The 23,517-nt window shown below is 44.8% G+C and overlaps 1 protein-coding gene across 1 annotated transcript in view; it reads left to right on the top strand.

Moving 5' to 3' along the window:
* The window catches only part of LOC126999142 (uncharacterized), a 33,134-nt gene extending 10,168 nt beyond the window's left edge, over nucleotides 1-22,966 (top strand). The window contains exons 2-5 of the mRNA XM_050861472.1: nucleotides 4,066-4,211; nucleotides 14,819-14,966; nucleotides 20,923-21,133; nucleotides 22,675-22,966. Of these exons, the coding sequence (XP_050717429.1) occupies nucleotides 4,066-4,211; nucleotides 14,819-14,966; nucleotides 20,923-21,133; nucleotides 22,675-22,789 (620 nt within the window). The 3' untranslated portion in view covers nucleotides 22,790-22,966. The remainder of the gene's footprint in view (nucleotides 1-4,065; nucleotides 4,212-14,818; nucleotides 14,967-20,922; nucleotides 21,134-22,674) is intronic.
* Nucleotides 22,967-23,517: the final 551 nt, after the last annotated feature.

Below are 23,517 nucleotides of genomic sequence, written 5' to 3'. Positions count from 1 at the left end.
ATAGAAGGTCAGAAGTGGAAAGGTGCTTTTGAATCTTCCGGTTAAGGATTGATTCAAAAGCTTTAGATAGACAAGAAAGTAAAGCTATAGGACGGTAGTTTGAGGGATTGGAGCGGTCACCCTTCTTAGGCACAGGCTGTATGAAGGCATACTTCCAGCAAGAAGGAAAGGTAGATGTTGACAGGCAGAGGCGAAAGAGTTTGACCAGGCAGGGTGACAGCACGGAGGCACAGTTTTTAAGGACAATAGGAGGCACTCCATCAGGTCCATAAGCCTTCTGAGGATTGAGGCCAGAGAGGGCATAGAAAACATCATTTTGAAGAATCTTTATAATAGGCATAAAGGAGTCAGAGGGGGGATGAGTAGGAGGAATATGCCCAGAATCGTCCAGAGTGGAGTTTTTAGAAAAAAGTTTGAGAGAAGAGTTCAGCCTTAGAGATAAATGAGACGGCAGTGTTGCCGTCAGGACTGAGGAGTGGAGGGAAAGATGAAGAAGTGAAGTTGGAGGAGATGTTTTTGGCTAGATGCCAGAAGTCACGGGAAGAGTTAGAGAAAGCAAGGTTTTGACATTTTCTATTAATGAAAGAATTTTTGGTTAGTCGGAGAATAGATTTGGCACGATTTTTGTGAGCTACCTCTCTATCATTGACAGCACGAGAACAAGCGTAATTAAACCAAGGCTTTTTACCGTGAGGAGTAGAGAAAGAACGAGGAGAGTATGCCTCCATTCCAGAGACAATCACCTCTGTGATGCGCTGAGCACACACAGAGGGGTCTCTATCCTGGAAGCAATAATCATTCCACGGGAAATCGGAAAAGTACATCCTCAGGTCGTCCCACCGAGCTGAAGCAAAATGCCAGAAGCATCGCCTCTTCGGTGGGTCCAGAGGGTGTACAGGAGCGATAGGACAGGATGCAGAAATAAGATTGTGATCGGAGGAGCCCAACGGAGAGAACAGTTTGACAGAATAAGCAGAAGGGTTTGAGGTAAAGAAGAGGTCTAGAATGTTGGGCCGATCTCCAAGACGGTCGGGAATACGTGTAGGGTGCTGGACCAACTGCTCTAGGTCGTTGAGGATAGCAAAGTTGTAGGCTTGTTCACCAGGATGGTCAGTGAAAGAGGATGAAAGCCAAAGCTGGTAGGAACATTGAAATCTCCTAGGATGGAGATTTCAGCGAAGTGAGAGTGGGTCAAGATGTGCTCCACTTTAGAATTCAAATAGTCAAAGAATTTTACATAGTTGGTAGAGTTAGGTGAGAGATAAACAGCACAGATGTATTTAGTAATAGAATGACAATGAAGTCTTAGCCAGATGGTGGAAAATTCAGAAGAGTCAAGGTTGTGGGCACGAGAGCAAGTGATGTCGTTGCGCACGTAGGCGCAACATCCACCTTTGGATTGAAATTTAGGATAGAGATAGTAGGAGGGAACAGAGTAGAGATTGCTGTCAGTAGCCTCAGAAACCTGTGTTTCGGTAAGGAAGAGAAGGTGAGGTTTAGAGGAGGAGAGATGATGTTCCACAGAATGAAAATTAGAGCGAAGACCGCGAATGTTGCAGAAATTGAGAAGAAAGAGGTTCGAGGAGTTATCAAGACACCTCTCGGGTCGGCAGCCAGAAGGGGAGTCCTCCCTGGGGGAATTTGTGGTCCCCCCCCCCAGGCGGGGACTCCGAGGCTTGGTGTATGTGCGCCATTTTGAAATTTTAATTTTGGATATATATATATATATATATATATATATATATATATATATATATATCTATATATATATATATATATATATATATATATATATATATATATATATATATATATATATATATATATATATATATATATACATAATGTGTGTGTGTGTGTGTGTGTGTGTGTGTGTGTGTGCAGGGAGTGAGTGAGAGAGAGAGAGAGAGAGAGAGAGAGAGAGAGAGAGAGAGAGAGAGAGAGAGAGAGAGAGAGAGAGAGAGAGAGAGAGAGAGAGAGAGAGAGAGAGAGAGAGAGAGAGAGATTTACATAGATTTACATAGAAAATCAGACCACACAGACCCCATGGTCCAGACTTGGTGGTCTGTCCTTAAACCTAAGTGATTTTACATTAATCAGAAGACTCCAAAACGTTGCATTTCTACTCTAGTTGATATTAAGTTGAAGGAAGTGACGGTCGAGCTTATTTTTGAAGGAGTCAATCGTGTTACACTGGACTACTGATGATGGGAGCTTATTCCATTCTCGCACTACAACGTTGGTGAAGAAAAATTTGGTGCAGTCTGAATTTACTTGTCTACATCTGAGTTTTACGCCATTGTTCCTCGTGCGCAAAGTGTCATCGATCATAAACAATGTTGATCTGTCTACATTCGTGAAACCATTAAGTATTTTAAAACATTCGATCAGTTTTCCTCGGAGGCGACGTTTCTCAAGAGAGAACATGTTAAGGGTAGAAAGCCTTTCTTCGTAGGATTTGTTGCGCAAGGAAGGGATAATTTTCGTTGCCCGACGCTGAACACCTTCTAATTTAGCAATATCCTTTGCATGGTGGGGGGACCAAAACTGTACCGCATATTCCAAGTGGGGTCTGACTAAACTGTTGTAGAGCGGGAGTATTACATCTTTATTCTTAAATAAAAAGTTTCTTTTAATGAAGCCCAACATTCTGTTCGCTTTATTTGCTGCATCGGTGCATTGCTGTGAGAATTTGAGGTTTGACGCGATTTTGACCCCCAAGTCCTTGACGCATTGAACGCTTTTGAGTTTAACGCCGCGCATTTCGTAATCAAACTTCTTATTCCTCGTTCCAACTTGAAGGACCTGGCACTTGTCTACGTTAAAGGGCATCTCCCATCTATCCGACCAAGCTGAAATTTTGTGCAAATCCTCTTGGAGGCTTTGCCTGTCTTCGTCAGTGAGAACCGAGTTACCAATCTTTGTGTCGTCTGCAAATTTACTAATGCGGTTATTGAGTCCAACATCCACGTCGTTGATGTAAATAATGAAGAGCACTGGGCCAAGAACCGAGCCCTGAGGGACGCCACTAGTGACCGGCGCCCACTCTGAGTTAAATCCGTCAATCACTACTCTTTGTTGTCTGTTGCTCAACCAATTCGCGATCCATTGGTTTACCTGACTGTCAATACCTATTTGCTTTAATTTGTAAAGTAATTTATGATGCGGGACTTTATCAAACGCTTTCTGGAAATCAAGATAGACTACGTCCAGTGATTTGGTTACGTCATAAACAGTGAAGAGGTCGTTATAAAAGGTTAATAGATTTGATAGGCAGGATCTTTTGTTTCGGAAGCCATGTTGTGAGTCCCCAATTAATGAGTGGCTTTCAAGGTAACTCACAATTTTGTCTCTAATTATGCCCTCAAGTAGCTTACCTACAACCGAAGTTAGACTAATGGGCCTGTAATTACCTGGTACTTTTTTGTCTCCTTTCTTAAAAATCGGTGTCACGTTAGCCTTTTTCCAATCTGAAGGGACAATGCCTTGTCGCAAGGACATATTGAATACGGTTGTGAGGGAGGAGAGTATTTCGCTCTTTGTTTCTTTCAGCAGAGTTGGATATACTTTATCAGGTCCAGGACTTTTATTTGTTTTAAGTGATTTGAGGGCTTTAAGGACTTCATCGGGTTTTATTTCAAAGTTAGACAATGCATGCTCGGGATTTACATTAGTACTGGTGTTGGTGGTGGTGGTGGTGGGAGGACTGTTATTATTAAACACCGAGGAAAAGTAATTATTTAATAGGTTTGCAACGTGTTGGCTGTCAGTCACTAGTGCACCGTCGCTGTTTGTTAAAGGTCCAATTCCACTTCTGATCGCCTTTCTGTTGTTTATGTAACTGAAGAAGGATTTCGGATTATTTTTACAGAGAGAGAGAGAGAGAGAGAGAGAGAGAGAGAGAGAGAGAGAGAGAGAGAGAGAGAGAGAGAGAGAGAGAGAGAGAGAGAGAGAGAGAGATTGGTAGGCAGGTACTCCATTCCAAAGAATAAAAAAAATGCCATTGACCTCTTTCACTGTATGCTATTTCTGATTAAACATGTATTGGTAACAATAAATATAGAGGAACGACGAGCTATTCAGTGAGCTTTCACCAACAGGTTACCAGTCTCACGGCAGAAGTGCGTCGCGTCAGTCAGCTGATTGACGAAACAAAAGGCCGCAGCGAGGAAGAGGGTCGAGAATCCCAGCGCACCGTTTCTCAGCTAGAGGTATGTCAGTCTGTCAGCCTGTCAGAGGATACTAAAGGAGGTCAGATGACAAACACATTGCAGCTTGTGGACGTGGGGTTGTCAGGGACTTTCATTCCCATCCCTAAATATATTCAACCGACATGTAAAGCTTTCACAAGTGTTTAAATGGACTGCAATACCTGCCTAGCTTTCTCCACTTCTCCACTCCCCTACTTGTAAAGCAATTCCTTCTCATTTTCATCCCGATCTGAATATATCAAATTTATACCCAATTCTAATTTTACAAATCTGTTTTTAATGTTCTTTTTTTTAAAATCAAGTAGACCTTAATAACGCCTATATCAGTATTCAAACTTCACTCAAATCACCATGTAGTCTTTTCGTTCCAAAAAATGTAAACTCATTTTCTTGTCTCTATACGGCAAGTTTCGAAGCCCTCGGATCATGTTGGTATTTCTTTTGTTTACTAATTAAAAAAAGTCAAGCCTGTATCATTTCTTTAAAGAAGCATTAAAACTAGACAGCTTAATGAAGACGTGCCAAGCCAGTGCCAAATACATAATAAAGATATTTTCTGCGCTCCTGTTGCTATTGCTCCTAGAAAAAGAATCCAATATCATTTGCACAGTTTCTAGTGGTACTTCAGTGGTGATTTTTCATTCGAAGATGACAGCTCACACGCACAATCATATCCCATTAGCAGCTGGAGTGACAAGGAACTGACATTTGATGAGTACTTACTTTTAATTACTTTTAAGGAGTTGGTGTTGGTGCTCACGGATTTTTAAGGTAATTCATATCAATTCACTCTCACGGGTGAATCGCCGATTAGTTGAATTGATGTCAGTGAGATCCCATGATAATATGAAGACACTTATTACCGAAGACATCAGTTCACCTCTTCATTTTTGTGTATGTGTGTGTGTTCATGTCTCACGGTCAAAGGAGTAATACAAGGAAGACGAGCGACTTGAGGATACGAAGCCTTGCACTTCAGCCCAGGTGTCGACAATGCCATATACCAGTGCTAAGCCAAGTCTATTTGGCTTTTTTTTATCTGACAAGCCGTTTTCTGCACTACGCCAACAAGGTGTGGAGAGTCCTCCAGAACTGCAGGGATCAAGGACCTGTTGTTGCAACACTCAAGCTTCATGTCAGGTCAAAAATAATATCGAGATGTAACAACACTTCCACCTCTAGACCTGGCATGTTGTTATGAGAATGCATTGGCAGTTTCGAATCAGTTTAATGTGGTCAGCACCATTGAAAACCCTGTAGATTGTAGGAATGTGGGATATCTTCAAACGTGAAACTATTCAGGCTGCAAAGTAGTGCATCAGAGAACGCATGAGATCTTTTGGTGGTTTTGTCGCAAGGGAGACGCTGGAGAATATTGAGAGGAGTCGAGCTTCCAGGCTTCCCTGAAATCGGCACCATTATATGGCTCTGTCGAATAGGACTAGAGCAATGCTGGGGAGAAGAGACAATGAAAGGTATTTCAGGAGTCTTGCTGAGGATGTCGAAGGCCATCTCAGTACGAATGACCTCCGATCTCCGAGCCTCAAAAACAACTCTGCTCACAGCCTCCCTCTTTCGTCAGCGCTATCCGAACAGCAGGAGTCGGTTGCCTCGCGTCAAACATGGATGGGCAGAAAGCTCATCGAGCTGAGGACTTTGAGCAGTTCTACATGGTGTACCCTTCGAGTAGGCAGCTTTCAGCTGTAGGGTAGCCAGTGGCGGATGCTAATCCACCATCGACGTCAGCCCATCATCTCTTGAGGTCAGAGAGGCTGTGGCAAAGATGCGGGGTAGAAATGAACCTATCTGTAACACGATGCATGCATCTTGCATGCGATCTTGACTTCTGTATGGCAGTTTGGAAGCATTCCTCCTAATTGGAAGAAAGGGTTAGATTAGATTATTGTGGCGTTTGGTCTTGGCGCTGCAACTGCGGGGTCATGTGGCGCCGAATAAAAGTTTAAATAAACTATAATTTAAAACTATAATAAACAGTAATTATTAAAAAAAAGGTAAAAGAAGGACTCAATAAAAGGACAATAAAACCTACAGGAGGTTGAGGACGCCAGCCCCCAGTAGGAAGCCATAAACGTCATGTCCCGAGTAGAGTACTTTCTCCCCCAGCACCAGAGAGAGAGAAAAAACTCCCATTTCCGCCCCGCATCGGGGGAGGTACCGCTTTCGTAGGTCCCCCAGACTGGGGCACTCGACCAGCAAGTGCCGAGCAGTCAGGGGGACCAAACAGTCATCACAGTAAGGCTGAACTCCCCGAGACATGACGAAGCCATGTGTGTATCTAGTGTGACCCACCCTAAGGCTCAGGACAGTCTCCCTCTTACGACTGCTTATATGAGAACACGACCAGGGACGCACAGCCCTGGTCGTGACTTCCCCCGTGTTTGTCGTGGCAATCACAACCCCCCACCTGCGCTGCCACACCCCTGGAGTGCAGACCGCACGGTGGGATGCAAGTCCCTAAAAGGAAGAGCGCACTGTGAGGGAGGGCGAGAAGCAGCGGCACGCGCCACCTCATCGGCCTCCTCATTACCACGCACAGAGACGTGGGCAGGTACCCAAAAGAAGGTCACCTGATGCCCACGCCTTTTTGCTAGAATTAGCCAGCTAAAAATATCTAAAACGATACGGTGGGTGCTCCTAAAATCTTCTATTGTGGACTGAGCTGCCTGTGAGTCAGAGTAGACAGTAAAAGAATCGACAGGCAAAGTAAAGATGGTGCGAATTCCTGAAAGAATGGCAGATAGTTTTACGGTAAAAATTGAAGCGATAGCAGGCAAAGTTCCAGAACGGGGAAAGTCTGGAAAGACAGCTCCAAATCCAACGCCAGCATCGGATTTGGAGTCGTCCGTGGATACTGGTACAGATGTGGCGTAACTAGCTGTGTGGGACCGGAAAAGCTGTCGAGCAGTTCCCACTGAGATCCTTGCTTTGTTGAAGTTAAAGTATCGGCAGAAATGTATATTTGGGAACTCCCACGGTGCGCTGGGGGGTATCTGATAAACTGCTTTTGGTAGCGAGAGCTCCCAATGACATTCCGGACACGGAAACAAAAGGGGCGAGGTAGGAGAGGTTTTTTTCTGTATAGTATATCCACATTGCTGTCTAGAGCAACGGTGTATGCAGGGTTGTTAGGTTGGCGTTGTAGTCTGAACCAGTATTTAATTAGAAGTCCGTCTCTATGCAAGTCCAAAGGTGGGACTCCCGCGTCAACTAAAAGACTTGATATGGGGGATGATCTAAACTTCTAAAGGTACTTGTTGACAGTCGGACTGCAGCGTGGTGGACTGCATCAAGTGTGCGGAGGCGTGCGGTTCTTGCCGATGTGTATACTTCGCAGCCGTAAGACAGTCTCGACCCGATGAGTGCCTGATAAAGGCGTAGAAGTATTGTACGGTCAGCGCCGCAAGAAGTGCATGACAGAACACGAAAGAGATCGAGCGATCTCATGCACTTTGTTTTTAAGTCTTTTAGGTGTGGGAGCCATGTGAGGCGTCTGTCGAAGACGAGTCCCAAGAACTTTTGTTCTTCCACAACAGGTAGACGTGAACCGCACATGATGGTGGCCTCTCAGGCGACAAAAGTGAATGGCAACTGACTTGGATGGTGAAAATCGGAAGCCATGTTTCTCCGCTCATCTGGATATCATGTGGATGGCATGTTGCAGTCTTCGCTCTGCGGTGGGCATCCGAGACGCCGAATACCAGATTGCCAGGTCGTCGACATAGAGGGAGGACGACACCCCCTCAGGGAGCGATGTTGTAATACCATTTATGGCAACGGCAAAGAGGGTGACACTCAGGACGTTTCCTTGGGGAACTCCTTCCTGCTATTCATAGGATGGTGAGTAGGACGTACCAACTCTGACGCGGAAGTTCCGTTCTCAAAGAAATCCTTCAATGAATTTTGGCATCAGTCCACGGAGACCAAAGTCATTAAGCTGCTTTAGTATCCCATATCTCCATACGCCTTTACAAGATCAAATATAAAAAAAGATGCACACCATGTGTTGTGTGTCTGCAAACGAGCGGCATACAGCTGACTCGAGACGTACGATGGCGTCTACTGTAGATCTCATCCTCCGAAACCCTGACTGATAAAGTCAGGTGGCCATTGCTCTCTAGTTGGTGTACTAGGCAGGTTTACCATCTTTTCGAAGAGTTTGCAGAGGAAGGATGTTAGAGTGATGGATCGGTAGTGTACGGGCTGTGAACCATCCTTCCCAGGTTTGCGGATGGGAAGTACGTACAATGGCTTTGCCCCATTCATATTTTGGTATGTAGCCAGTGTGTCAAGCTGAATTGTATATTTGGAGCAGCAGGGTCTTGGTGGTAGGACTAAGGTGTCTGTTCCTGTTATCGGGTCCCGGCGTCGTTGCAAAGGAAAAGAGCTGATTGTAGTTCCCGCATGGAGAAGAGAACGTTGTATATTTCGGTACTGAGGGATGAAAAGTCTAGGTGTTGTCTCTCTTGTTCTTCCATGAGCCGGCGTCCTTCGGGAGGTCTAGAGCCACGCTGAGACACAGCAGCAAATGAGCTGGCTGTGACGTCGGCGACTTCAGCGCTCCCTCATATTAGGTTATCGGTGATTTTGAGTGCAGGTGGTGGGCTTATTGAAAACTGTCCTGCAATTTTGTGCACCCTCTTCCACACCTGTGTCATTTGAGTTTGTAAATTAGGAGAGGCTACATAACTGGCAAATGAGGATCGTCGTGCTTCTTTTAACCCGAGAACGTCGACAGACCCTTTTCAGGGCTTTCACGAGTCTTGGCTGTGGTACGGTGGACACTAAAGAGGGCTCGCCATAAAACACCTAATTCGAGCTAATTGTAGGCGGTGGTGGCATAGCGCAACCCACCATGAATGCCTTAGGTCATTGTGGTGGGTGAGTGATCTTGAGGTGGGCTTTTTTGTCAGAGGTGGTGCTGTAAGGTCATGGCAGACTGAAATAGCTATCCATACAGTAATCACTTCTCAAATTCTCTATAGTAGACAACAAGCGACTCTCGGCTAGATGCCACGCGTCACGAGACTGTTTATTTTGTAACAAACACCACCCAAAAAGAATGGAGTTTGAGTAAAAGTAAACATTTTTAACGGTTTTATGGTTATGAAAGGAGTACTCTGATGTACGTTCCATGCTCTTTTCTTAGTCTCAAAATACAGTGTAATTTTGTCGTTTCTCGGCCACTTCTCGGCTTTCCCATAGCCGAAGCCCACGGGTTAAAGTTCGGCGTGCTTGTGATCGTGCTTTCTTGAAGGCAATATGGTTGAACTCTTTCCTATGCCTCTTGTAACGGTTGAAGGCCCGGCGACGGCATGCCACTGCCTGCTTGCATTCGTCAGACCACCATTGCACAGGCCAACATGATGCATTTCTCGTTGTCTGTGGGATTGCAAGTTCTCCTGCCCGGTGAATGTGCGCCGTAAAAAAGGTAACTGCATCCTCAGTTGTCTTGAAGTCATCAATTGATGTCTCCGTGTGAGTCAAGGTCCGGAAAAAGCTCCCAGTCCGCTCGATCTAATTTCCTACGCAGTAATCGAGGTGGCGGTTGGAAGGTGGAATGGGAGATGAAGATGGGGTAGTGGTCGCTGCCATGTAGATCAGTATGCAGAGGTCTAGGTCTTCAATTACAGATGCAACAGTGACACCTCTTGGGTTGCTGGTGGTATCCTCCCATAGTGTATGGCGACTGTTGAAGTCGCCAACTATTAAGAAGGGTGAGGCCAATTGGCGTACCAGTGTCAGGTCTTGCTGATTGACTGGTGTACTGGGTGGGAGATATAGAGAGCATATAGTGTGGGTACGTGTAATGTGGATTTCAGCAGCAGCAGCCTGCAATTGGGTGTTAAGTGAGAGCGGAGTGTGTGCTATCTCGTTGGATATGAAGAGACACGTACCTCCCGAAGGAGCTTGTGTGGGATCGGCTGGCGAATATATGGCACTGTAATTGCGTGGGGGAGGATGGGCGTATGCTCCTTGCAGTGTCTCCTGGAGACACAGACACTGCGGCTGGAGGTCTTTAATTAGGAGCTGGAGTTCTTCCCAGCTTCCTCGCAACCCACGGCAGCTCCACTGTATGAGATTGAATTTGTTTTTTGTTTTTTTAGGGCGCCCCCGGAGTGGGGCATCCCTGTTTTAACACCGGGCTTTCGCTGGAGAGTTGGCCCCAGCGTTAGTGTGTTCCTTTTCGACCCAATGGCCGATGTGACAGGCCGGGGAAAACCTAATTTTTCCCGGCCTCCTGCTTCGTGGCAAGGAAGGGAGACGTGGATGGAATCCCCGGCACAGACTGTGCGGAGGCGGAGGACACGGGCGCCGGCAGAGCCGCACCGTGACCCTGGGCAGCAGCGGTCACCGGCTGAGGGTCAGCCGGGGCCACTGGTGCAGGGGTGGCGGCTGCAGAACCGACCCAGAAGCGGGCGCTGGAGAAGGCACTTTAGCAGGAAGAGTGTCCCCAAGACCCTCCTCATTGTGCTTGCGCTTCTGCTGATGGGGCTCACTGCGGCCATCAGCAGGCGTCCGGGGGGATGCGGCGGCCTTTTCAGGTAGAATTGAGGTTGTGGGACGAACAGACTTGACAGTGGTAGAACGGCGATGGACATGGGCACTGAGGGCAGCGGCGTATGTCATTCCAGGGCTGGCCATCTTGTTTGGGGCAAGTTGTTTCGCCTCCGCAAAGGGCACCCTTTCCTGGTTGCGTATGATGCGTACTTCTCTTTCAAAGCGGTAGCGCTCACAATCCTTTGATGAGGCAGTATGAGGCTCACCACAGTAGTAACACCGCACAGGGCCAGGGCAGTCGTCACCGTGGTTACCCATACAACAGGACTCACATAATTTTGCAATGCCGTTTTTCAAGCGCCGACGGGTCTGGGTGACGTGACCTTACGCTTGAAAATGGAAGCACCTTCTGGGGTTGGGTACATAGGGCTTCACATTCAAATTTAGCTAGGCCAGCTTCACAGTAATGGGCAGTATTGATCGGTTGAAAGTAATGAACAGGGTTGGTGTAGGTGTGAGCACTTCGTCAACTTTTCGTTGAACTTGTCGCACTGAAGTCACATCGTGGTTTTTGAGTTCGTTCACCAACCTTTCTTCTGAGTAACGGAGAAGGTCCTGTGAAAAGACAACTCCCCGAGATTGGTTCATGGTGGCATGGGGAGAACAGGACACTGATGCACCCGGAACAGAAGTAAAGGCGCGGAGCTTTTTGAGCTCTCTTCAGGTGACGAAAACTCAACCAACAAGCTACCGTCCCCTTATGGCATGATCTTGGGCTCACGGCCGCATGCCTTGACCAGGGAACGGTGTACTTCAAAAATATCCAGGTCGTTTATCGTGCAGCCATCCACAGACTTGACTACAATGTACTTCTCATATGAAACAAGCTCGTGCATACCAGGCATAACTTCTATTTGGGAGACTGGGGAGTTCCCCGGTTTTCGTGAACTATTCTGTGGCCATTTTTGTCTAACGGACTTGTCTTGGGCAGACCATCTAGGGGGTAGGGACTTTCCAAAGGCACCACCAGGAGCCGTGAAAGGCTCCAAGGTGGCGATGAGGGAGGACCGTGTGGGAGTTTCCGGGGACGGGCGGACGTCAGGAAGAGAGGCAGGTCGGCCCAGTGTATTTATATCCATACACAAAAGATTTCTTTCACTTCCCCACACCCCTACCCACCACGGAGTCCAACAGGGGGAGGCTGGATGTTGGGGCCGGACCGCACCCAACAGCACCAGTGGTAATGGGGAAGTATACGCAGCCACTGCCAGGCGTTTAATGGCGGCCGCGGGACCATTGTGATCGCCAACCCGGCAGTGACCGCTTGACCCTAGCCAACGCATGACCAGCCGATTGACTCAGTGGGGCCACACTGAACAACCCGTCTTAATATACCCCAACCCTCTCACCAAACGAGCGTGTTGCCCACCGAGGAGGGGTACAACACCCCGCCCCGCAGTGGACTCAACTGCCAGATGAGAGGGCACGGGGACTATACAGGACGCCGCGCACGGCAAACACGTGAGGAGACAAGAGCCCTTCTCTAGGTGGTAAAAGGGTGGGCGTAGGCAACATCACCAGTAGGCCTCCTCTACCGGTGATGAGGGGGAGGTAACTTGGTCCATGAGGTCAGCGGACATCGAGCCCTTTCGAGGTAGGCAAGCCACCACGGTAGGTGGTGCGCCGACCTCGCTTCAAGCCCCGTCACCACGACAAGGTGACTCCCTTTCGACGGGGGATGCACCAGGAACAGAAGTATACATGGCCGCGTTGCTTTGAGCTCTTTCCAGGTGATGAAACTTCAACCAACAAGCCCCCGTCCCCTTGTGGCAAGATTATGGGTTCACTGCCACTAACCTTGACCAGAGAACGGTGTACTGTAAAGATATCGAGGTCCTTTATCGAGCAGCCATCCACAGACTTGACAACAATGTACTTTTAAAATAAAACAGGCTCATATATGCCAGGCATAACTTATATTTAGGATACTGGGGAGCTCGCAGTTTTACGTGCACTATTCCGTGGACTTTTTTGTCCCACGGACTTGTCTTGGGCAGACGCTCTATGGCCCCCTTTCCCAACCCCCAAGCCAAGCGTTTTTCTTAGGGTCACCAAGACCTCAAAATATTAAACATGGTGTTATTGTGTTATAATAACACATATACAACTAAACTAGTGGGGTGGCGGTCATGTCTAGAAGTGCATGATTGGGGTCGCCTGAAAAAAAAGGTTGGAAATCACTGCTCTAGGGGGTAAGGACTTCCCAGAGGCACCACCAGGAGCCGTGAAAGGTTCCTAGGTGGGGATGTGAGAGTAGCGTGTGGAGGTATTCGGGACAAGCGGACATCAGGGAGAGAGGCAGGCCGGGGCCGAGTATGTTTACCCATACACTAGTTATATATTCACTTTCACTTCCCCACACCTCCACCCACCACGGAGCTCAACAAGGGGGAGGCTGGATGTTGGGGCCAGACCACACCCAACACCCCCAGGGGTAATGGGGAAGTATACGCAGCCACTGCCAGGTGTTTACCGGTGGCCGCGGGACCGATGCGACCTCCCACCTGAAAGTGACAGCTTGACCCTAGCCAACACATGACCAGCCGATTGATTCAGTGGGGCCACACTAAACCACCCGTCTTACCCCAACCCTTCCACCAAAGGAGCGTGTTGCCCACCGAGGGGAACTACACCCCGCCCCGCGGTGGACCCAACTCCCGGATGAGAGGGCACGGGGAGTATACGGAACGCCACGCACTGCAAACACGTGGGGAGACAATAGCCCTGCCCTAGGAGGTAAAAGGGCGGACGCAGGCAACATCACCAGTAGGCCTCCTCTACTAGTGATGAAGGGGAAGCACTTGGTCCACGAGGTCAGCGGACACCGAGCCCTATAGAGGTAATCAAACTACCACGGCAGGTAGTGCCGCTGACCTCGCTTCAAGCCCCGTCACCACGACAAGGTGACTCCCCTTCGACAGGGTTGTTGGTCAGTCATTGTGGAGCATCTGTTGCTAATACCTTCTATTGCCGATGACGCAGTATCTTTGATGAGTGGCTGGAAGTTCTGGTGATGGCGAAGCCTTTGGGATTTCATGTCTCCTTGTCCAAGATCAAGGTACAAGTGTTTGGGGGGTTGTTGTATTATATTAAACATTAAAATTTGTTCGTTCGTGTGGCGAAGACAATGATACCTTGGAAAAATTCACACACCTTAGTAGCGCATTTCAAAACAACGATGGATCTCGTTAGGAAGTCTTGCGGCGGATTGGCTTGGACTACACTGGTCTGGATTCGCTAAGGACGAGTATATGGCGTTGTCATTACCTGTTCATATCGACTGTGCTCCCTGACTTACTTTACGGCTGTGAGATATGGAAACTGAGTGGTGATTTGAAGAGAAGGATTGGTGCCTTTAGCAATAAGTGCCAACGCAAAATCAAAGGATAGCACTGGAATGACTTTTTGTCAAACAGGCAATTATTCCGTGAGACTGACTCGAGCCCTATTACCTACATATTTAGTGAACACCAACTCCGGCTATACAGGCATGTACCACGGTACCCAGAAGTCGACTCCAGTTACCGGGGTTTCTCACAATCCAAAGGGAAGCTCACAAAGCTCGTGGTTTGAGTCGGTCGATAGATCCTTCCTTGAGGTAGCTACTTTGGATCGGATGCGGGTCTATACGAAGAATTTTCCGGAAGGACCCCGGTCCTGACATCGCAGGGTGGGCGTGGCAACTCGTCACTCGGCGTATACGCCTATTGATCGATTGGTTGCTATACTGTGTGTGCGTGGTGTGTGTGTGTGTGTGTGTGTGTGTGTGTGTGAATATTTCCAGTAAGTCCCACAAACTTAGCAAAGTTTCCTATTTACAGCCAATTATTCTATATATTAAATATTTGGACAAAATATACATAAAAGTTTCCTATTTACAGCCAATTATTCTATATATTAAATATTTGGACAAAATATACATAAGAGATAGTCGTACCTTGTAATCATGATTTTGTTTTGAAAAATACACTTTAGTAAATGCCAACTTCATGAAGTGCACATATTTTGTACGTCAATTCATTGTGCAGAGTGAGCTTGAGAGCGGCGAGAGGGGAGTGGAGGCTTTAGAGAGGGAGCTAAGGCAAGCAGAAGACACCTTGACGGAGATGAAGACGGCCACGCAAGAGCTCTTTGACGTTCTGCAGTGTGACCCGCTACCCATCGTGGCCATTGTTGGTGAGTATGTGGGAAGACACAAAGTACATAAATCATCCCTCATTCTCGTTTTTTTTTAACTTGAGTTAGATCAACTTTTTCTTTAGCCTGCTGTATCCATTCGTCTTTCTATCCTTACATATTTTTCCTTCTAGTTAGTTGGTAAGTTATTCGCTCTTTTTATTATCTCCTTAAAGCTGAATTCACCCAAAGCCTATCAAAGATAGAGAAGTACCTCACAAAAGGTACCACAGCCTTCGCACTCCTGCTAATCACGAGCTTTACATTTCTGCGTGGAATCGCACCAAAATTATTCTCCGACTAACCAAAAACTCTTTCATAAATAGAAAGTGCAGCAACCTTGCTCTCTCAAATTCTTAGAGACTTCTGGCATCCAGCCATAAATATCTCTTCCAATTTCACTTCTTCATCTTTCCTTCCTCTCCTTAATCCTGACGGCATCACTGCCGTCACATTTGTCTCTAAGGCTGAACTCTTCGCTCAGACTTTTTCTAAAAACTCCACTCTGGACGATTCTTGGCATATTCCTTCTACTTAGAGTGTAGGACATTTCCCCTCCTGATATTTTCCCCGACGGACATTTCCCTTCTGACATATTACCCCTTGGACATATTCCCCTCCGGATATTCTCCCTCCTTTATTCAACAAGTTACCCAGCTGTCCCGGTGCTAGTTTAAATTTTGGGATGGTAATCCATATATATATATATATATATATATAGAGAGAGAGAGAGAGAGAGAGAGAGAGAGAGAGAGAGAGAGAGAGAGAGAGAGAGAGAGAGAGAGAGAGAGAGAGAGAAAACCCTCCATATAACGGACTAATTGGGGAGGAAGTAAGTCCGTTAATGCGGAAAGTCCGTTATAAGCGGCGGAAATATGAAAATACGTATAGTAGCGACGAACCTAATAAGCGTAGGTAGTTTTTGTGGTGTGTGTATAGCCATACTGTCCGTATAGCCATACAGCACACTTGGCGATGGACTGCGAAGCACTGAGGCTGCCAGGTTTGCAGTGGGGCCCTGTGGGGGACCGTATTGTAACGGGTATGGGTAAAATTTTACAAGTGCGACTATCTCGCACTGGCAGACGAAACCTTTTTTGGGGGGTAATTAGGTAGTTTTAGGGGTGTGATGAAATAATCTGCTAACTGTTTCTGTCACGAATCATTAAATGATTGACTTTTTAATGCTTGTTGTACACCCGCCGCCGCCCGCTGCCGCAGCAGCAAAATAGCTCGCATAGAGAGGTTCAACTTGCTTACTGTTTCTATATATTACTCACCGCTCACAAAGATCACAAGTGAACTAACTAAAACAAAATCATACAAATTATTGTTTTTTTTTCCCCGCTGTGTATTCCCCAGGTGCGCATGCGTGGTGGACAGCAGATGACTTATAATAATAATTATAATAATAGTTTTTATTTCGCCCAGCGGCATATATAAAAAACAAGACAGGAAAAACGAACGAGATCGAACGAGATACATATACGCTTAAATAATAGACTTCAACTTCACCTCCGTGCTGCAGAAGGAGACTTTCCTCAGCAGCGTGTTGCCGATGACTGTGAGCTTGGTGGTCTGCTTTTTGATGTCATCATCAGTCCTTTCCCTGTTAATGACATGGCCCAGGTATGTGACTCTATCCACAAATGTAAGTGCACTCTCACTTAGCCATGCTGATGTCTGGTAGTCCACCCTGGAGTGTGGCGGAGGCACTGCCATGCACTCTGTCTTGGTGGTGCTGTAGACATTATCGTGCGTGGCAACATACGCCTGACACACTCCATTAAGGTCCTGTGGGCGCCATCAGTACCATGTCATCAGCATAAATAAGCGAGTTGATGCACTTATCATGTAAGTGGCAGCCTGTGCCAGTGTCACGCAGAGCGGCAGTGAGATCATCTGTGTAGACGTTGTACAGGTAAGGGATCCCTCCCTGGGGAATACCATTGACTGGATAGTGTACCAGTACATTAGGAGCTTGAAAATGTACCCAGAAGTTTCCCTTACTGAGAGGAGGTATTTCTAGCAACACCGGCCCGCGTAGTGAACCACCCCCGCCGCCGCCCTGTCACGTCTTGCGCTCTGTATTTCCGTCGCCCCACACCACGTGCCGAATTAATTTAATAACCAAACCTAACTTAATCTAAACTATCTAACAGCCGACCCCCTTCAGCTGTGTGAGGGCTGGGAATGGGTTGTACAGAGACCTGGCGCCAACTGTCCGAGTATACTGATCTTCGCTGTGATGACACGCTGTCACAAACACTTGGCTATTTTACATTACATCTACGTCCTAGATTAATGCATAAAACTTTCTTGTGGTGTAAACACGTTCTTCATTTGAATGGGAACCACAAGAAGGAAAATATTTCATCAGATGGGCTGAGACAGAATACGGTAATCCAAGGATGGGACAGCAAATAAAGGGAGGAGGGCGAGGTGGTTAGCACGGCTATTATAGTTACCGGGAGCGGTTGTTCAAAAACTATTTTTGGTTGGTCTCCGTGGATTAGTGACCCTCTGACCTTGTCCGTTATATCCGAAATCCGTTATAAGCGGGTCCTTTATATCGACGGTTTACTGTCTGACAAAAATACGTAAGTAAAAGTTCGTACGATAAAGTTCGTATACAGATGTTCGTATGGTATAAAGCAAAGTCTATATATATATATACCAAGTCAAGTCACTCTGCCTTCAAAACTGCGACGAGCAAGCGTGATGACAGCGGGATGACGTCATAGATTGCTCCACTAAGTAGGTCCGGATGATTCCCGTACAAGGGTGAACAAGACTCACGGTGTCTGCTATCGAGTTTAAAACTTGGGACTCCTGCTAACAGCCAATTACGCCTACAAATCCCCAAATAAGTTAAATCACAGGCCAAATAAGACGGGAGTGATCAGTTCCTTAGTCCTCTTAACATTAAACAGAAATATTGTAGATTATGAACAATAAACCACTTTTAGGTATGAATACTAAGAGAATCTCAAAAGCCTGCAACATAACTACTATACTGCATGGAAACAGAAAACACCCCTGGAGGTATGCTGGCTAACAATGTTCAAAAGAAAATCCCGGTCAGGCCCCCATCTTACGATTTTACAGTTAGGAAAGATGATGAGTCTTGGGAAAGACTGCCAAATCGTAACAATATACTCAACATATTTATCTCGAAGGAATATAACAGGTAGATATTAGAACACGTAAATGAGAAAAGTCAAGAATAAACCCAATTACTTATAATGAATATAATTAACTTAGAAACAGTCCAATTAATTTACAATAACAATAAATCCTTATCCTACCTTAACATTAGCATTTTACATAGAAATGATTTGTCCAGCAATAACACCAAGTAAAGTTTTAAGTTTCCCACCACAATACCTTACTTAGAGGAGTCACAGCCGAGGAACGTAAGAGGCAGGAGGGCCAACCACCTGTAGTCAATGCAGCACCGTGCCCTCCTCTTATAACCTTGGCCCCTGACTCGATACATTATTTGTTGCCTCGTGAAGCGAGGGAAATCTTAAAAACTATGGGCAGGAGCAGGCCCAAAACATCATTCGAGATCTCGTGAGACTGAATCGCTCGAAAGGTGAAGTGTGAGTTAACCAGTGTTTACCTGCGTGTGTGTGTGTGTGTGTGTGTGTGTGAGAGAGAGAGAGAGCCATACGAAAACAGTTACAGGGGAGCATTTGGTCCAGGTCAGCGGACATCAAGCCCTATCGAGGTAGACAAGCCACCACGGTAGGTGGTGCCGCCGACCTCGCTTCAAGCCCCGTCACCAAGACAAGGTGATTCCCCTTCGACGGGGTTGTCCGGTGGAGAAAAGGTCCGAAGGGGAACATGTCCGGCGCCCTCCTACTCATCCCCCTCTGAGTGACTCCACTATGGCTTTGATGGAGGCAGTGTGCAAAGTGAAGAGATGTTGAAAGTCTATGTTTATGCAAGAGTATAGCCATATCTTTCTTTCCTTGCAGTATGCAGAGATATGCTGGTTGGACTTAGGGTGTGTTATGTAGGACGGTAGGCACTATATGTATCGTTGACGTAAAATCTGCTCATCTCTGATAATAAAATCTCACGGAACACTGAACACTGAATCTTCGGGCCTTGATGTTCACTGGTGGTGGTGGTTGTTGTTCGAAAAGCGGTAGTGTTCTAGAAGGACGGGGCAGGGCACAGGGACCAGATTGTCGTACTCAACAGATTGTTTTATCTTGGTTTCTGATCGCAAAGTTTAGCGCCTCCACGAATAAACATATTAAATCATATATATACATGTTATGAAAAGCGTTAATCACTAGTTTTTTTTTTTCTTTGCGAATGGAAAGGATTAATCGTCGTTCCTATAGTTAGTTTAGTCGATTTATTTTGGAATAATCATGGCACATCCGCGAACGCTTTCACACCATAGACCTCGTTAGCTCTTTGCCGAGTAGGCAAGGATGCAGCTGATTTGCTGTTAGCGGGCGGGGTGGCTGACGACTCCGTTGGCAAACACGCTAGACATGTTCATCTTTTTTTTTATTATCAAATCATGTTACATTAGATGGATAAAGTTTGTTGACACAGTTCGATTGAAAAATAACTGTACAACGATTCTCAAAACTCGATAGTGTAAAAAAAATATAGTAATTCTTGTTAGACATAATCGGACAAGTTTAGATCACTTTTTTCCTGTCAATACTTGTAGCCATTATGGAATCAATGTTAGAAAAAAGGTTTGTTCTCGCACATAAAATCCTCTTTAAGACGATGGTACTTTCAGATTTAAAATAAAGTACGGCATAAGAGGAGAACAGGAAGGATTTGCATAAAATGGTATAAACAATAACTGTTATTCTTTGAATTTTACTCACAGTAATTGTTTGTTCGTTTTTTTACCTTACCGAGTTTTGAAATTCGTATTCTAGCTGTATAATCAGATTTTTAAAAATCCACCAAAATTTTCCTATCCTGAGTAACAGATGAACTACGTATGTAAGCATTAATATTTTGTAAACCTATACCATTGTGTTGGGCGACGAAGACGTCAGCCATCCCGCCTGCCAATCAGAAGCGTCCTTACCTATTCCTCTGGGACTCCAGCCATTTTACTGAGGAATTCTGCTTGAAAGTGAATGGACTGTATGCTGCCATCATGAGGTCACTCTCCACAACTCCCCTGATTTCAAATATGATGTTAATAGCATAGCAAAACTCAATTAAAATAGTAGCATGCACAGAGGCGGCGCGTTGACCCACCCACCCTGCGACGCCTCCCCCGTTGGCCCTTTCTATCAATTATCTATGCAGACAGCGTTCCCTTCCCAGTAGTCAGGGTAGTCCAAAGATGTATTCATAGTCCTGTTTGCAGCAGTAACTGCCTATGCATTCAATTAGCATCTGCTGATAATAACACGTCTCCGTGCTGCAGTGGTTAGCGGGACTAACTACGAATCCGCAGGCCAGGGTTCGAATCCCGGCCCCAACTGGCGTGGACCTTACCCAGCTGTTCATCCTACCTTTCGGGCTGGTCACTAAATGGGTATTTGAGGAAACCTGGAGGACGTCAACTGTGGTAACCCGGGAAAACTGGGTTCTTACCCACCATAAGCTCAAATGGCGAATGCGACGAAAGCGCGCATGCGCACCCCAGCCACGCACACTTATAGCATATGCCCCCAACTTTACCTTAACTGTTTGGTAATAGTAGTCGTATCTTTACCTTGCTATACCGCAGAACCCACTGAAGGCAGATATGGCACACTTAGCTCCCTTTTAAGATTAAACGAGCTGGTCATGAAGGAGTGGCTACATATACCACGAGAGCCAAAAGGTTTTAACAAATATCGCAGCACTGCACAGTTCATTGTAAGATTTTCGAGCTTGTGGTTGTTTATTACTTCTTCAACCTATGACATTTCCTCTTTTTAAGCCAGCTTATGAAGTGCAAACTAACATTCCCCAGGCGGCGGGGAGATAACAAGCAACAGCGTATCCGTATACTTGTCGGTGGTGGAGCAGCGCGTGCACGAGGTGCTACAGCTGCGTCAGGTGCTGCTGGCTGACGAGTTGCCGTCCGGCACCGCCCCCTTGGGGGAAGAAACGCAGCGAGAGGACGCGTCAGACCAAAGTGAGACGTCTCAGCCCAAGGTCATTGTGCCTCTTGGCAAACCTCAGTAAGTGTGCTGCAGGGAAAGAACCGACCCTGCCGCTGTGCCCGGTAATAGAAGCAATTGTAGCAGCAGCACAGCAGCAGCAGAGCATTGTCATTATTATTATATTCTTTAATTGGTTTATTGATATCATTACTATTATTATTATTATTATTATTATTATTATTATTATTATTGTTATTGTTATTATTATTATTATTATTATTATTATTATTATTATTATTATTATTAATAATATTGATATTATTATTATCACCATTGTAAGTATTATTATTATTATTATTATTATTATTATTATTATTATTATTATTATTACTATTATCACCATTATTATTATCATTATTTAGTAGTAGAAGCAGTAGTAGTAGTAGTATCATTATCACTATTACCATTATTTATTTATTATTATCATTATTATTATTATTATTATTACCGGTAACATTATTACTATTGTTATTCCAGTTATTATTTTTACTATTATTATTTTTTACTATTATCATTATTATATTATTGTTATTATTATTATCATTAGTATCAGTATTAGTATTAGTATAATCATTATTATAATATTGTTATTATTATTATTATTATTATTATTATTATTATTAGTAGTAGTAGTAGTAGTAGTAGTAGTAGTAGTAGTAGTAGTAATACTAGTAGCAGTAGTATAATTATTATTATAATATTATTATTATTGTTATTATTATAATGATTATTATTATTATTATTATTATTATTATTATTATTATTATCATTATCATTATTATTATTATTATCATAATCATTATTATTATTATCATTATCATTATTATTATTATTATTATTATTATTATTATTATATTATTATTATTATTATTTGTATTAATTATTATTAATATCAGTAGTATAATTAGTAGAAGTAGTAGTAGTAGGGGTGATAGTAGTAGTAGTAGTAGTAGTAGTAGTAGTAGTAGTAGCAGCAGCAGTAGTAGCAGTAGTAGTAACAGTAGCAGCAATAGTAGTACTAGTAGCAGTAGCAGTAGTAGTAGTTGTAGCAGTAGTAGTAGTAGTAGTAGTAGTAGTAGTAGTAGTAGTAGTAGTAGTAGTAGTAGTAGTAGTAGTAGTAGTAGTAACAGTAGTAGTAGTAGTAGTAGTAGTAGTAGTAGTAGTAGTTGTTGTAGTAGCAGTAGTAGTAGTAGTAGTAGTAGTAGCAGCAATAGTAGTACTAGTAACAGTAGCAATAGAAGTAGTAGTAGTAGTAGTAGTAGTAGTAGTAGTAATAGTAGTAGTAGTAGTTGATGTTGTTGTTGTTGTTGCTGTTGTTGTAACAAGTGAATGTTTTATTTTATTGTTGTTTGGACTTTTTAACTTGAAGGGAGTTTTGTCACAGTAGGAACTGTCTAAACATTTTTTTTTCCTTTGGTTTGCCATGGAGTGGTTCGTTGGAGAAGGATAGCTGAGTGTCCACGAGAGGCTTTAAAAACATGGCTTACCTACTTGATATGAATGTGTTAAAAAAATATATAAAATAAAGGCTGAAATACCAATCGCTTTCTATTCCACAGGCTGCCCCACACCGCACACACCAATGACGAGGAGTCCCCAAACGGCGGCCCACTCACTCACGGGGACATTCTCTCCAACATGAGGAGGTTCATACCCGATTCTTCCGACCACTAACATCACTTCAGCGCAAAGAAAAAACAATATTACAAGTCCTGTGTCTGATCATGAGACGTAATATAAAGGAGGTTTGATAATGGGGGAGTCGAAAATTACCCACTCTAAGTAAAGCTAGTGCCAGCTTGATTCCATGAGCTGATTGGTGTATTAATGGAAAAAAGTTAAATAATCCCGTCAATGTGTGTGAAATGCCCCACCCAACCTGCAAGATGACGTCACATCGAGGACACCTGTGCAGAGATGGCTTTTTTTATGTCTTAGGCTGAGTCTTCTACAGAACACGTACTGCCGACCAGTGGTGGACACGGTTAGCGAAGCTATTTCTCCTTAGCTGATTAGCGTTTTCACTAACTTTGGAAACTATTAGCGGACCAATTTCCTTTCGCTAAATGTAGTTCCTCCTCCGCTAACTCTAAGTCTACATAAAAATTCATACAGGTTTGTTCTTGTCCGTTGTGGGTAGACACAGCACCAGTTGAGCAACATGGCGCATTAAATCCGGGGCTTCACTTTGGGGTAAATTACGCTTTAAAGTAAGGTAATTGGACAATTATTAGAGAAACTTTTTGTCTAAGCTACAACATATTGAAATTTCAAGTCACTAGTTCTGTTTTTAAGGGTTTCAGAGCCAAAATACTAAACTGAGGTTAAAGCTATTTAAATCAAAATAGCGGTTAGCGGTTAGTGTTAGCTTCCACTAATTTCTTTATCAGTTTAGCGGTTTA

Source organism: Eriocheir sinensis, chromosome 16, assembly GCF_024679095.1.
Source record: "Eriocheir sinensis breed Jianghai 21 chromosome 16, ASM2467909v1, whole genome shotgun sequence".
Taxonomy (NCBI): domain Eukaryota; kingdom Metazoa; phylum Arthropoda; class Malacostraca; order Decapoda; family Varunidae; genus Eriocheir; species Eriocheir sinensis.
The sequence above is the reverse complement of the archived record's forward strand: the minus strand, read 5'-3'. Positions and strand labels throughout refer to the sequence as shown.